Source organism: Carcharhinus amblyrhynchos, chromosome 8 (genome assembly GCF_965287045.1).
Source record: "Carcharhinus amblyrhynchos chromosome 8, sCarAmb.v2.hapA, whole genome shotgun sequence".
Taxonomy (NCBI): Eukaryota; Metazoa; Chordata; class Chondrichthyes; order Carcharhiniformes; family Carcharhinidae; genus Carcharhinus; species Carcharhinus amblyrhynchos.
In genome coordinates this window covers 40286810-40303715 of record NC_137331.1, presented here as the reverse complement: position 1 = coordinate 40303715, position 16906 = coordinate 40286810, and the positions used below count along the sequence as shown (strand labels likewise).

The 16906-nt window shown below is 41.9% G+C and overlaps 1 protein-coding gene across 1 annotated transcript in view; it reads left to right on the top strand.

Annotated features, from left to right (window-relative positions):
- znf407 (zinc finger protein 407) overlaps window positions 1–16906 on the top strand; it is a 470331-nt gene that overhangs the window by 285138 nt on the left and 168287 nt on the right. The window contains exon 5 of the mRNA XM_080193920.1: window positions 13704–13870. Within this exon, the coding sequence (XP_080050046.1) occupies window positions 13704–13870 (167 nt within the window). The remainder of the gene's footprint in view (window positions 1–13703; window positions 13871–16906) is intronic.

The following is a 16906-nucleotide window of genomic DNA, read 5'->3' as shown; positions in this document are numbered from 1 at the left end:
GGAGTATTGTGCAGCATCTGCATACCATAAGCTCAGCCTTTGAGGAAGAGGTAAAGAAAACTGGTGAAGTGATTTTAACAATGAGAAATGTTTAAATGGAGACCAGTTTTAGAACGGGCAGATCAAAAGAAGAGGTTTAATGTATAACATTGTCATGACCTCTGCAATAAAATCACGATTTACAGCTAGTATCCTGCATTAGTCTACTGATGTTTTTGTTAAACTGTCCTAATTTACAGTCTTCTGTACTACAGGGTCAATTTAGCCAACTCAACTCAAACAGGGTTGCTGTTTGAGGCTCCAGTACTGCATGAGCAGAATGATAACCAGGCATCGCTGGGTATTATATGGCAAGTTCATGAAAACCATTGAAAAATGGAGCTTGAGTCTGAGGGCAACCCTAATGCACAAATTATCAATAGCAACATTGTTCAAAACATGACACAAGTTACATAGTGTCTGCAACACAGAAACAGGCCATTTAGCCCAACAGGTTTATGTTGTGTTTAAGCTCTGCATGAATCTCCCTCCCACCATTCTTCATCTGGCCACATCAACCTAATCAAAAGTGGATTTATGCATGGCAGCAGGGGGTATGGTTCAGATATAAAATGAATAATTTGCATTTGTCTTTGCCAAGGAAGAAGAAACTGCACAGTTCGTGGTGAATGAGGAGGTAGCTCAGATACCTGAAGGGCTTAAAATTGATAATGAGTAGAAATTGAATAGGCCTGTACATAAAATTGATAAAGCACCAGGATTGGATGAGATACTTCCAACGATATTGAAGGAAGTGAGAGTGGAAATTGTGGAGGCACTGCCCATAATTCTTTAGTCATCCTTAGACCTGGGTAGTGCCAAAGGACTGGAGAATTGCAAATGTTATACTCTTGTTCAAAAAAGGGCGTAAAGATAAGGCCAGCAACTCCAGGCCAGTCAGGTTAACCTTGATGGTGGGGAAGCTTCTAGAAGCGATAATTCAATACAAAAGTAATAGTCTCTTGGGCAAATGTGGGCTAATTAAGGAAACCAGCACAGTTTTGTTGAAGACCATGTTTAACTATATTGCTTGAATTTTTTGATGAATTAACAGAGGAGGTTGATGATGGTAGTGCTGTTTATGTGGTGTACATGGACTTCCAGAATGATGAAATTTGCACAAGTGAGCAAAGTTAGAACTTTGGAATAACAGGGACAATCGCAACATGGATACAAATGTGGCTGAGTGATGACAAACAGGGAGTAGTGATTAATATTTTTTGGACTGGAGGAAAATTTATAATGGAATTCCCAAGTTTGGCATTAGGACGCCTGGTCTTTCTAATATATATTAATGACATTGACTTTGATGCATATAGGGAACAATTTTGAAATTTGTGGATGACGCAAAACTTAGAAATATTGTGAGTTATGGAGAGGATAGTGTCAAACTTCAAAAAGGCATAGGGAGGTTGATGCAATGGATGGACAAATGGCAGAATAAGTTTGATGCAGTGAAGTGTGATACATTATTTTGGTAGAAAGAACATGGAGAGACAATATTTAATAAAGGCAACAATTTTAAATGGAGTGCAAGAGCAGAGGGAGGGATCTTGGTATAAATGTGCATAAGTTGCCGATGGTAGCAGGACAGATTGAAAGGGTGGTTAATAAAGCATACAAGTATTCAAGGCTTTATTAATAGAGTACAAGAGCAAGGAGTTTATGTTAAACTTGTTTAAAACATTGGCTCAGCTTCAGTGGGAGTATTATGTCCAGTTCTGGGCAGCACACTTTAAGAAGAATGTGAAGGTTTTCAAAAAAAATGTAAAAAAGATTTACCAGAATGGTTCCAGGAATGAGGACCTTCAATTACATAGCTTGGAGAAATTGGGACTGTTTTCCTTAGAGAAGAGGAGATTTGACAGAGTTATTCAAAATTGCAAGGGGTCTGAATGGAGTAGATAGGGAGAAATTGTTCCCATTGGTGGGAGAATTGAAAAGTAGAGGGTGCAAATTTATTGGAGTTCTTTGAAGGAATCACAGGTCCTGAGAAGAAAAGGGAACTGGTGGATGTGCTATACTTAGATTCCCACAAGGCATTTGATAAGGTGCCACATCAAAGGTTTTGTGGAAAATCAAAGCTCACAGTGTAGTGGATAACATATTGGATTGGATTGAAGATTGGCGGGCTAACAAGGAATGGAGTTTCAGCAGAAATGGGTCTTTTCTGGTTGGCAGGATGTTGCGAGTAGTTTGCGGGGCCTCAACTTTTTACCATTTATGTAAATGTCATGGATGGAGAGATTGAAGGTATGGTTGCTAAATTTGCTGACGGCACAAAGATAGGTAAGAAAGTAAATTGTGAAGAGGACATAAGGAGGCTGCAAAGGGCCATACGTAGGTTGTGAATGGGGAAAGATCTGGCAAATGAAATATGGGCAAATATGAAATTGTCCATTTTGGCAGGAAAAGTAAATAAGCACATTATCTATATAAGTGAGAAATTGCAGAGCTCTGAGGTGCAGAGGAATCTTTCTGTTGTCCTGGTCAATATTTATCCCTTACCATCAACCCAAGATAAAAGAACAGATTTTCTGGATATTATTGTTCTGCAGTTTGTGGGAGCTTACTGTGCACATATTGCCTGCTGGATTTCCCACATTACAACAGTGAGTTCACTTCAAAAAGTTATTTATCGGCTATGACAGACATTGGGATATATCTGGTTAATTAATGACGCCATATAAATACAAGTTTTTTTTTGCTAGTCACAAAATTAACTTCCCATCCTATATGAAGCCAGAACACAGTTACAAATAGAAGTCTACAGCAAGGTGCAGCTGGGTTACACCAATGACAGAAAAATGGGCTCGCAGTGAGTCAACAGCTGCTATGTCACCTCGCCAGTGTATAATTTCTGTCGACTTGGGAAAATATTGCCAAGATTTTTAATTTCAGACTAAGTAAAAGCCATGGCCAGACTCGGGAAACAAGTCTGCAAGAATTTGTGAACTTCAGTCATTTGGTCAATGGTGAAACATTGGCTGCCAATGCTTGTTACAAGCCTGTTTCACACTTCTACTTAGACAAATTTCACCCCTGAAATGGGAGCATTTGACACCACTGATATTCATATTTAGTTTCACAATCAGGAGTTCATTTGGGAGAGGTGTAGTCACTGGATTCTCTGTGCATCAGTTGTTCAATCCAATAAACTGCAACTGTAAAATATATATTATATATAGTACATAATAAAAGCATAGTAGTGTTTGATTTTGTATGTGCCAATGCGTGGACCATATCAGTAAAGTTACATTTAATCAGGAATGTCATGATTTATAACACATGTGCTATCTCAGTCCAGTCATATGTACCCCACAATCACCTGATTTACAGCATGCATGTTGTATCTGTATTCTTCCTTTTAACCTTTCTAGTGGTGCGAGAGTAAAATCATATCGCAATGTGCCAGCTTTTGCTGCATAACCTTTTAACCCTTAGCGGAATAACTTCTCATTTTTCATGAGGCATGCAGCCCTCAGTTTTGATCTCTCAGCGCTGTTCCGTGCTCACCTCAGCTCACTGAGTTGTAGCCACTCTCGACAGAGTTCTACACTCACCAAACCCAGAAAAGAACTGATTGATGCTTTATGATGACATTCATTAGCCTTTTGAGTAGGTCATTGGCAGTATGAGGTGCAAGTATGAATTATAGATTTTTCAATGTATAAAGCAAGCCTTTAAAAGTGGAGTTTATGAGGTTTACTTGAGTGCTGCTTGTTTTTAATTGGATGCTGTTGTTGGTGTCTATGCATCATTTAAATGATAAACAAATGTTCCCCAAGATCCTGCAAACTGAAACACAAGTCAGCCTCCACTTTGCTGATAAAAAAGGAAGGCATTTGAGGTACGGCCGTTAATGAAAATGACTGTGAGCCAAGACAGGACGTCATTCTTCAGTAAAGGTGGAGTAGTGGTCGAGTGAAGTAGCCAGATATCAAAATCTGGGAAAAGCTGCCAGGCATATCCTTTTTTCGTAAGCAGCAGGCAAACAGTGTTTTTATCTGACAGACAGCGTGTAAATCTGTTCACAGAACATCCAGATGTTTAGTTTCCAACAGTCACTGTAATAATCTCCTTATTCTCTTCAGTTAGAGCGATAACATCACTTAGCAGAATGCAGATGGATGATGCTTTTGGACTGTGAATGTGGTCGACACAGGAGAAAATAAAAATGGAAATGTTGGCATATGATCATTGATATTTAAATGATTTTTGTAATTGTGTTTTCTTTGTATTTTGCTCATTCATATGGAAGTATTGTAACATGCGCATCAGCCAAACAATTGCCAAAAAATCTTCAACTGATTGTTATGGCTTTTAGATAACCTTCTGTTAAACTACAACTAGTTGAATGATTTACATTTTTAAGTGGCAAAGAACCTGTAATGCACTGGGCTCACAATTGTTCTGTGCCTGGACTCTCCCGCTATACTGCATCATCTTCTGCATATCACTTTTAAAAACTGCTGGCAACGTGACATCATGGGAAATTGAGACCAGGCAGAAAGGCTGTGCTATGTTTTAGAGTGAATCATAGAATAACACAGTGCAGGGAATGGCCATTCGGTGCATTGTGTCTGTGCTGGCTACAGTAACCCATTCTTGCCTCCAAATATTTATCCAAATTCCCTTTAGAAAGTTACTGTTGCACCACCCTATTGGACAGTGCATTTCAAATTTTAACCATTAGTTGTGGAAATGTTTTTCCTCAAGTTCACTGTTGATAGTTTTGCCAATTACCTTCAAACTGTGTCCTTCGGTTATTGGAAATGTTCTCTTTATTCTTTTCAATATTCTTTTCATCATTATCAAATCTTCACTTCATTATCCCTGTTCTAAGGTGAAAATTCCCAGCCCCTCTCGTCTATCCATCTAACTGCAGTCCCTCATCTCTGGATGTCTTCTAATTTCACCTGTACTCTCTCCAAAGCCCTGTCTGCGCTGCCTTCCATCTGTTTCACTCAAATTTGCAAACCTAGAGAAGTGGTATGAATATCTCGTCAACACAGCTTTCAGTGCACTTTTAGGCTGTTTGTGCGCATATCGACATAGCAGCTGACAGGATTGACAAAGGGAGCTATGTAAGCAGTAAGTGACTCATACCCCTGGCTTCACTGTGGTCAGAAATCAAACAGGGTTCTTTTGCAGCGGTAAGATTTTGCCACCCAACGTCTGAAAAGTGTGTTACAATGATTTTTAACTTGGTGACACCCTGGTTATCATGGATTCCTACAGCAACAAAGGAGACCATTCCGCCTATTGTGCCTGTACTAACTCTTGGAAAGAGCTATGCAATTAGTCCCACTTCCCAGAGTCCTTCAGATTTTTTTCTTTTCAAATATTTATGAAATTCTGTTTTGAAAGTGACTGTTGAATCTGCCTCTATCACCCTTTCAGTGTGTTTAATATCACAACAAAATTTTAAAAAACTCCTCATTTACTTCCTGCAATTTTGCCAATTACCTTAAATTCTTGTCGACTGTTTATTAGCCCTTCTATCAATCATAGAATCCCCAGTGCAGGTGGAGGCCATTCAGCCCATCAAGTCTGCACCGACTACAATCCCACCCAGGCCCTATCTCCTTAACCCCACATGTTTTCCCTACTATTCCCCCTGGCATTATGGGGCAATTTAGCATGGTCAGTGAACCCAACCTCCACATCTTTGGACTGTGGGAGGAAACCGGAGCACCTGGAGGAAACCCATGCAGACACAGGGAGAATGTGCAGACTCCTCACAGACAAGTCACCTGAGGCCGGAATTGAACCTGGGTCCCCGGCACTGTGAGGCAGCTTTTCACTACTTGCTTCTTCGCAGTTTTGAACACCTCTGTTAAATCTTCTTGTGACCGCCTCTGCTCTAAGGAGAACAATCTCGGCTTCTCCAGTCTTTCCACATAACAAGTGCATTAATCCCATGTTAACTACTTAATATGTTAATAGTTGTCAAATGTTTGATGTTTTACGTTGAATCTTTTACCTGTTACTGAAAGAGTTAATCTCCCAATCTCTAATATTGATACCACCTTCAATAATTTAGGGACACTACCAAAGCAATCTCTTGTTTTCTTCACTTGATGCCATTCCCACCTCAAATTCCACTAACTGACCTTAATCATATGAAATCAAAATGATGACCATCAGTTATGCTCTTATTGTGCCTACTCCATTGCAGCTGCAACTTAGACCCAGGAATTTTGACACCATTATGTAAAAGGAGAGAGGAGTTCTCCTTGGTGTCCTGCCAATATTTATCCCTCAATCAATCTCAGTCAAAAAAATACAGATGATCTGGCCATTATCCCACTGCTGTCTATGGGGTCTTGCTGTGCACAAATTGGCTGCTGAATTTCCAATATTACAACAGTGATTAGGCATTTCAGGAGTACTCCTTCATTCGACATGAAGTTCTGAGGTAGTAGACGGCACTGTATAAATTCAAGTCTTTGATGTAGCTTAGCTTAATATGGGCCAGACTTTTCCGGTTGTTCATGTCAGCAGGATCTTCAATTCCCACCAACAAGGTATCCCTGCCGATGGTGCACCAGCTGCAGGTTTCCCAGCGGCAGAGGGTGCAGGCAATGGGAAATCCCATTGATAGCGGTGAGACCAGCAAACAGCAGCTGCCTCAACAAACAGATCCCGCTGCAACAAGCACCCTGTGGGGAGGCCCAAAAATCCCTCTTGTGGTTTCTGAAGTTTGCGGAAATTAAACAAAAGCTGTAACAGGGATGTAGGGTGGAATTTTCCCATCCCACCCACCCCCCCACCCCACACAGGAATCGTAGTGGGGCGTGGCAGGACCATGCAACAGTCTGTTGACCTCGAGAGGGTTTTCCAGTGTTGGAGTGAGCATGGCTGGAAAACCCCGCCCATAATCAGAATACTATTTTTGGCTCTTCTCTCTTGCATGTATCTCTCTTTTTAAGAAAAGCACTTGCTGTCAGATTTATTTAAAAACCTTTGAAATTTGTTCACTTATTGAAATGAGGGCAGAGAAATTGCCAAATATTCAGTATGGCAGTACATAGGCACTATTTCCTTTGATGCTGAAGGATGCATGATCACCTCTCCAAACAACTCTCCCTCAATTCCTCTGTGTTTGCAAACTGCCACCCATTTGCTGCCTTGTTTTTCTATCAACTCCCTAACTATGGTGCCACCTCCTAAGTTCATGCACCATCATGTTTGAATCTCTCCAATCAAATTCCCATCCCTTGGAGTGACAAGTGGAGGGCACAGTTTAAAGATGAAACCAAAGCAAATACAAATCGCAATCATAAATAACATCTGATTGATGACAGCCCACTGAAAATAAAACCCACGAAACAAGGCCCAACAGCACTCAAGAAGATCAACACCACCCAGGATAAAGCAGGCTGCTTGATCGGCATTCTATCTACCACCTTACAAATCCATTCCATCCCTCCACCAATGCACAATGGCAGCAGTATGTGCCATTATACAAGATGCACTGCAGCAACTTGGCAAACCCCCTTCCATATCACCTCCCAAAACAGCTAGAAGGACGAGAGCATCAGATGCATGGGTAGATCACCTGCAAATTTCCCTTAAAGCTACACACTATCCTGACTAGGAATTGTATCGCTTGTTCCTTCATTGTTGCTGGGACAAAATCCTGGAACTGCCTTCCTAAGATGTACAAGGCAAGTTTTTTTTTACAGAGGGTGGTGGGTGCCTGGAACTTGCTGCTAGGTGCGGTAGTGGAAGCAGATGGATAGTGACTTTTGAGGGGCATCTGCATAAATACATGAATAGGGTGGGAATAGAGGGATATGGTACCCAGAAGGGTAGGGGGTTTTAGTTCAGTCGGGCAATGTGGTTGGTGCAGGCTTGGAGGGCCGTAGGACCTGTTCCTGTGCTGTCATTTTTTTTGTCCTTTGTTCTATTAGTTCTGGGTGTGCCCACACCACATGAGCCTTAGTTTTTAAAGAAGGCAGCTCACCACCACCACCTCGAGGGCAATTTGGGGATCAGCAATACATGCTGGGTTTGTCAGTGACACCCAGATCCCATGAAAGAATGAAAAAAAACGGGAGCTTTTGAAGTTGGTCTACTTCTTTTGGCAGCAGAGACAAAAATATTGAAATTGTATACATGACCTATTATTGACCGCAGAGAGATCAGAAGCAGTCAGTTAACCTAAGCATCACAGAAGTGACCAGGAATCTGAAAGCCAATAGCTAAGGGCATTATTATACACAGAAGGTCATTTTTGTAACTTGAGGGAGCAATCGTTACCTTCCAGCTCAAAAATGGCAATCGATATTTGTTTTATTTTACCCTTAGAGTCAATTTATTTCAAAATCTGAAAGATTTCACCCATTTTCCTCAGGCCATAGGCTGTCGTCTGTCACATCAGTGGCTGGTAGTTTTAGTGCCTGTTGCCATGAATCATTGATAATGTGCCCATGTGCGTGTAGATATAATTGGCTTCTTAGTTGGAAGTGAGACATTATACCTTAGCAAAATGTACAAAATGAGTCCAGGACCGAACTGTTGAATATTTTGCTGTTTTTTTTCTTCCATTCATTAAACTATAATTTTGTAATTATGTGTTACAATGGCAGATGCTGGTGAAACAGAACTTTAAAATATGTAATCTAGAAACCATTTTTTTTCACGTGTTTTTTTTCCTCAGACTTTGAATACACGTCTAATTGTCTGCCTGCACAGTTCTTTTCTGCAGTCACTTGTGTTTCACCCCCCTCCCCCTTTTTGGTACTCCACCATCAATGATATTCAATGATATTTCATGGCCATTGTGATCTCTGGATGCAGTTTTGATTCTGTAAGGGGGCGAGGTCACATCAGAATTTTCTGCCTTTTTCTCCTACCTAGAGAATTTGCAGCTACAGTATTGTATGCAATTCTGGAATCCACATTATAGGAGGGATTTGGGACAGTTTTGGGGCCTATATCTAAAGAAGAATATGCTGGCCTTGGAAAGGGTCCAGAGGAGGTTCACAAGAATGATCTCTGGAATGAAGAGCTTGTCATTATGAGGAACGGTTGAGGATTCTGGGTCTGTAGTCATTGGAGTTTAGAAGGATGAAGGGGAATCTTATTGAAACTTACAGGATACTGCGAGACCTGGATAGAGTGGACGTAGAGAGGATGTCCCACTAGTAGGAAAAACTAGAACCAGAGGACACAACCTCAGGCTTAAGGGATGATCCTTTAAAACAGAGATGAGGAGGAATTTCTTCAGCCAGAGAGGGGTGAATCTGTGAAACTCTTTACCACAGAAGGCTGTGGAGGCCAGGTCATTGAGTGTCTTTAAGACAGAGATAGATAGGTTCTTCATTAATAAGGGGATCAGGGGTTATGAAGAAAAGGCAGGAGAATAGGGATGAGAAAAATATCAGCCATGATTGAATGGCGGAACAGACTCAATGGGCCGATTGGCCTAATTCTACTCCTATGTCTTATGGTCTTGTGGATGTGATAGCATTGGAAAAGGTGCAGAGGAGATTTACCAGGATGTTGCCTGGGCTGCAGTTGAAAGGTTATGTGAGAAGGTAGGAAATGGGTTGAAGGGTTATGGGAAGAAGGCAGGAAAATGGGGATGAGTTTGGTTAGGCTGGGATTATTTTCCTTGCAGCAGAGAAGTCTGAGGGGGGCATGATTGAAATGTATAAAATAATGAGGGACAGAGTAGACAGAAAGAAACTTTCCCCTTGGTGGAGGGATTAATGACTAGGAGCATAGATTTATGGTAAGGGGCAGAGGATTTATAGGGAATATGAGGAAATATCTTTTTACCCAAAGGGTGCTGGGAATTTACAACTCACTGCCTGAAAGGGTTGTAGAGACAGAGACCCTCATAACATTTAATGAATATTTTGATGCGATGCCAAGGCAGCCAAAACTATGGGCTAAGTGCTGGAAAATGGGATTAGGATAGGTGGTTTGTCTTTGACTGGTGCAGACACAAAGGGCAGAAGAGCCTTTCTCTACGCTGCATTCCTCTATGATTTCTAATATGCCCCGGCGGGGAGTTTTTTGTATTTTGATGCATGAGTTGTCAGCTACATGAACCAGGAGGCCCATTTCTCTCCATCATTATTCAAATGTGGCCCTCTACATTCTACCCTCCATAAACCTGAGGACACCCAAAGTGATGCTGCCCAGTTGCTAACCTGCAACAAGTCTCTTTTCCCCTATTGCCCCTGTACTCACTAACCTAGATTCTGATCCTTGTTTTCAGACCCCTCCATGACCTCTCCTCTCCTCTCCCTAATCTCTTAATATGCTCCAGCACTCCAAGATAACGAGATTTCTCTGATTCTGGCCTCTTGAGCATCTCTGATTTTGATCACCCCGCTGTGGTGACCACGCATTCAGTTGCATAGGACCTAAGTTCAGTTAATTTCCTCCCTCAACCTCTCTACTTCACTTCCTCCTTTGAGATGCTTCTTCAAACTTACCACTTTCATCAAGCCTTTGGTCATCTGACTTAATTACTCAGTTTTATACTGTCACACTCCAATCACCTTAGATCTTTTATTAGGTTCAAGGTGCTATATAAATGTAAGTTGTTTGTATATCTCCCGTGTGATTATCTAAAGATTTTGTGAGATGATCTTTGTTTTTCTCAATTTGTGTTCAATGCTTCATAAGTTCATAAGGCGTGGGAGCAGAATTAGGCCATTCGGCCCATTGAGTCCACACCACCATTCAATCATGGCTGATATGCTCCTCATCCTCATTTTCCTGCCTTCTCCTCATAACTCTTTATCCCATTATCAATTAAAAATCTAACTCCTCCTCAAATTTTCTCATTGTCCCAGCATCCACCGCACTTTGGGGTAGCGAATTCTACAGATTCACAATCCTTTGGGAGGGATAGTTTTGCCACAACTCTGTTTTAAATCTGCTATCTTCTATTCTTATCCTAAGACGTCTCATTCTAGAATGCCCCACAAGAGAAGCATACACTCCAAGTCTACTTTATCCATACCTTTTATCATCTTATATACCTTAATTTGATCTCCCCTCATTCTTCTGAATTCCAGAGAGTATCAGCTGAAAATGTTCAATCTCTCTTCATACGACAAACCTCTCATAGAAAAAATACAGAAAAACTACAGCACAAACAGGCCCTTCAGCCCACAAGTTGCGCCAATGATATCCATACCTACTAGGCTTACCTATAACCCTCAATTCTATTTAGTTCCGTGTCCACATCCAGAAGTCTCTTGAAAGACCCTATCGAATTTGCCTCCACCACCACCGAAGGCAGCCGATTCCACTCACCCACCACCCTCTGAGTGAAAAACTTACACCTGATATGTCCTCTGTACCTCCTCCCCAGCACCTTAAACCTGTGTCCTCTCGTAGCAACCAGTCCAGCCCTTGGAAAAAGCCTCTGAGAATCCACCCAATCTATACCTCTCAACATCTTATACACTTACATCAGGTCACCTCTCATCTATCATCTCTCTAACGAGAAAAGACCAAGGTCCCTCAACCTATCCTCATAAGGTATGCCACCCAATTCAGGCAACATCCTTGTAAATCTCCTCTGCACCCTTTCAATAGCTTCCACATCCTTCCTGTAATGAGGTGACCAGAACTGAGCTTCATCACTCCCCCCATCTCTGGAATGAATCTAGTGAACCTCCCTTGAACTGCCTCCAATGCCACTACATCTTTCCTCAAATAAGGCAACCAAAACTGTGCACAATACTCCAGGTGTGGCCTCATCAATGCCTTGTATAGTTGCAACAATACTTCCTTATCTTTATATTCTATTCCTTTAGCTATAAATGCCAACATTCCATTTGCTTTCTTTATTACCTAGTTACCTGCCATGCTAGTTTTCTGTGACTCATATCCCAATATTGTGCAATTAGCTTAAATTCTTTGGTATTTGCCGTCCTTTTTTTGGGGCTTGTTATTTTTCTCAGCTGCACAGACAATTTGAATGTTGGAGTTTGCAGGATTTGGCACCAATGACTGTGAGGGCAAATGGTAAAACTGTAAATGCTGGAAATACTCACCAGACGAGTGAGCAACCTCAAGAGAAAGGATAGTCTAACATCTTGAGTATAGAATTCTCCCTTATTCTTGCTCTGATCAGTCTGAAATTTCATGTTTTCATGTATAATACTTATAGATGGGAGTTTATTTAACCCACCAAGATTTTATAGGATAGTTTAAGTGTCCATTTTCCCGTGGGTAGCTGTGCAGAATTTTAAATTCATCTGTGGCAGTGCTGAACAGACAGAAGCATTGCATTCAGCCATACGTTGCGGCATGGAATGCTATACATCTCATCTTTTCCAGACTTATTTGTATTTGATATAAATTACATGTTTATATTTTGTACACGAAAAGATGTGGGATAATTATCAACAATTAATGACACTGAAATACAAGACACTCTGCTAGAAGGAAAATCCAGTAAGAAGTCTCACAACACCAGGTTAGAGTCCAACCAGTTTACTTGATAGTAATCCCACAAGCTTTCGGAAACGGTGTTCCTTCATCAGCTGTGTGGAAGGTTCTCTACATCGTGACTACCATCGACAGAAGGAAGATCTACAGATGTAGCAATATTTATTCTGCACATTCTACAACAAGCCATGGTTATTATCTTGTTAATTCAGCCCATTAAATCTCAGATGAACAGGACACCAGGTTAATCAATGCCTCTTTCCACATGGAGTTCAGTCTATTGAGGTTTGCCTTATCATGGTCCAAAGACGTGGGACACGATCCGGCAATGATTGTAATTCCAGGTTATGTACCTAAAGTATGAATGTCTATGCCTTGGTAGTGAAAAGGATACTAAAATTATTGAAGCAGGCAAGGAAGGGTATTTGGTGAGCAGATCTTTCTTGACAAAATCTGCTGTCGAAGACCGAAGTGAGAAGTGTCGTGAATGATGAAGATTACCCTCCCTTATTTCTAATATTACTGCTGGTTGTATTGAGGAAAAAGGCTACAATCCTCAGATGTAGAACAAATCAGTTGTGATGCTCATTTGTAAGAACTCTTAACAGGAGATTAACGCATAGTGAGGATATGCACTCATGATGGGATTCACTGACTATTTTAATGCATTGGTTAGTTTTTAATACATATTTTAATTAAAGTTAGACTTCAGTGATAAGATCATTTTCTTTTTTTATTGATATTCATTTATACATAGTTTTTAAACGAATGAGCAATTGTCCCCCAAAATGAGCTTCCATATGGACAATAAATTGAATTGAATTGAATTTTGGTTGCGTTAGCACTGGCATGATTGGTTGGCTAACCTTGTGTGGATGGCTTTTCATTTAGCCTTTGCTCTGACAGCGTGCGCCCTGGATAAGTGAGGGGTCTGTACAGGTGAAATCTATTCTCACATTTGCCTTGGGGGTAACTGGACTGTAACAGAATTTTTCAAACCCTTTGGGTCCAACCACAGAGCAGAGAATAAATGGATAAAGTACCGGGCCTCGACAGAAAAATCAATGCCTGGTTATATAGACGTGACAGGCCTAGCCTGCAATGCTGTCTGCACAAAGTCTGTACAGTTGCTACAGTTCATTTTTTAGAATGCTGTGGCAGTATTGTGTGTGCGCAATATTTTTTTTTCCCCCTGCTCCTTATGTTTTATATCCCATTTTTTTCCTTTGCAACAGGAAATTTGTGTGCGAAATTTGTGACCGGACTTTCACGGAGAAGTGGGCCCTGACCAATCACAAGAAGCTGCACATGGGCGAGAAGCCATTCAAGTGCACCTGGTTGACGTGTCACTATTCATTCCTCACAGCATCTGCCATGAGAGATCACTTCAGGACTCACACAGGTTTGCTCTTTTAACAGGCTGCGGGGGGAAGAAAAGCGGTTGTTAAATCTGTAAGCAACGTCCATTTAGCAAAGGTAAATGCTGGTGCGCTCTGAACTCATTCGAGCTAGTTCGTGCCACCGTTCTGTTGGTTCCACTAACAACAACTTGCCTTCAATTTAGTGGAAGTAGCCCAAAGTACTTCATAGGCCCATTCTTGGACATAATGTAACAATCAGCCGCATGAGGAATAGTCAGGCAAGTGGCCGAAAGCTAAGTCAAAGAGGTAGGTTTTAAGGGCTATTGTAAAGAAAGAGAGAGAGGGAGACAGAGAGGTTTTAAAGAATGAATTCCAGAGGCAAAATTTCACTGTTTCGCCTGCCATGGGAATTGTAGCGGGTGGGATAGGGGCCACGTAAAAATCTGTTGACCTTGGGTGGGATTTTCTGACCTTTGGGCAAGCATGGCCGGACAATCCTGTCCCAGATCTTCGAGCCTAGGCAACTGAAGGCATGGCTACCTACAGTGGAGCAATTGAACTGAGTGATGTGCAAGAGGTCAGAATTAAGAAAGTGTAGGGATCCCTGAAGGTTACAGGGTCAGAGAAGGTTACAGATAGGGAGCGGGTGGAGGGATTTGAACACAAGGATGAGAACCAAATGCCAGTTTGGGTCAATGAGACTAGGAGTGATGAGTGAATGGGACTTGGTGTGAGTCAAGATGTAGTAGCAGATCTTTGGATGCGTTCAAGTTTACAAAGACAGACATGTCGGCAGTGAATTCCAAGAATGCTATTAGCTGCAACCTTTCTGCAGAATTGCTGTGATGTTGCAGAAACTGCCTTGTTTACATCAGCAGAGCAAATTCCACAGCGTGGGATCACCACTAAAACAGCCCTGCTTCTTTAGTCTTGACATATCAAGTTGTTTGTAGTTTTGCTGTTCAGGAAATTGCTTCTGTCCCTCTCAGTGGCTGAGGAAAGTACATAACAAGCAGGCAGACAAAAAAAACACATTCCTCATCTGTAGAGGCAACCGTGCCACTCAACTCTATCAGAAGTACAAACAAGAATAGACCTCCAGTGTAGCAGTGTCCAGGATTGCTACAAGAGTGGCCCTTCTTCCAGAAGTCCCAAGATAACCTGGCTCCTCACTCTGATTCTCCTGCCCACCCCCTTCCACACCCCAACCTAGCTACTGCCTCTCACTAAGAAGTTCATCCTGCCCTTTGGTCTGGGCTTCTTGTGATTCTAGGCCTCTCGTGAGTGCATTGCTGGCAGCTCCCAATGTTTCCTCTGTGGTGTTGATGGCAATAAGGAGCTACCAGCCTCTGATTGGCAGGCTGCTCTTGGAGGGGCAGGATTTCCACCCAAAGGGTCCTGGATCTCAAAGAAGGTTTGTCATCAACTACTTAAATGTCTGTCCGACATTGGGCAGGCATTCCCCAAAGGAGGCAAAACTCTGCAACTGTGGGCAAGACCTCCATTGTCTAGATTGAATTTTGCTCTTAGTGTGATGTGATCATGTCAGTTTCGACTATATCTGTGTCAATTCTGTTAGGGAGTTGTTGGCCAATAGAGAAGCACGGTGGCACAGTGGTTAGCACTGCTTTCTCACTACGCCTGGGACCCAGGTTTGATTCCCGGCTTGGGTCTCTGTCTGTGCAGAATCTGCATGGTCTCCCTGTGTCTGTGTGAGTTTCCTCCGGGCGCTCCAGTTTCCTCCCAGAGTCCGAAAATGTGCAGGATAGGTGGATTGGCCATGGTAATTGGGCTTACAGGGATAGGACAGAGGGGAGGGCCTGGGTAAGATACACTGTCAGAGAGGCCAAATGGCCTGTTCTGCACTGTAGGGATTACATGAGTCTATGATTCTAAATTTTGCTAAATCTTTAAAGCATGCACATTGTTATATTTATGCATTTTCTTTTCCATTATCTTTGAAAATGCAGTGTAATTTCCAATATATTGGGTGGGATTTTCCTCCCTTCCTCCATGGTGTGTTTTGCGGCAGTGGGAGGCAGTTTGCCAGTTGCTGGCGATAGGATATTATGGTTCTGCTGTTGTCAATGGGATTTCCCATTGAATGCACCCCTTGCCTCCTTGGGGAATACCCACGACGGGAGTGCACCAACGACGGGGCCAAAAGATCCTGCCAGGATGAAACACTGCAGGACTTTGGCGAATGAATTTAAGTTTGTATAGTTAAACTTTCAGATCTTATTGAATACCTGAGGATTAACTTGCACCCTCAGTGGATATTATTGCATCACAACCATTAAAAGGCAGATTTTTTGTTAGTCTTGCAGAAACCACATAGGTGTGTAAAAATAAGCAAAAAGGAAACAGTGCTACACTTGGGAGATCCCAAGATGATAGCACCCATTACGACCAAACAGCTTTGCTAAAGCACTCACCTAAATTTAGTATATTGATGTCCAGATTACAAACTTTAGTCTTAGTGTAACAGTACAATTAGTGTCCTTTAAATTCATAGTACTTCCAGAAGCTTCAGAGTAACCTAAGAGAAGCTAGAGAGTCAAAATAGCAATCTCCTCCATTAATACAGCAATATGTCAGTTAAAGGTTCATCGAATCACAGAATCCCCACAAAAGAAGACCATGGTCTCACAGTTGTACAATGGTTAGCACTTGCTCCTCACAGCGCCAAGGACCTGTGTTCGATTCCTGGCTTGGTTCACTGTCTGTGTGGATTCTGCAAATTCTCCCCATGCTTGCGTGGATTTCCTCTGGGTGCTCCGGTCTCCTCCCACAATCCGAAAAGTGTGCTAGTTAGGTGCATTGGCCATGCTAAATTCTCCCTCAGCATACCCGATTAGGTGCCAGAGCATGGTGATGAGGGGATTTTCACAGTAACTTCATTGCAGTGTTAATGTAAGCGTACTTGAGACATTAATCAATAAACTTGGCCCATCGACTCTGCACTGATTTAATCCTACCCAGGCTCTATCCCCTAACCCCATGTATTTACCCTGCTAGTTCCCCTGACACTTAAGGGGCAATTTAGCATGGCCAATCCACCTAACTTGCACATCTTT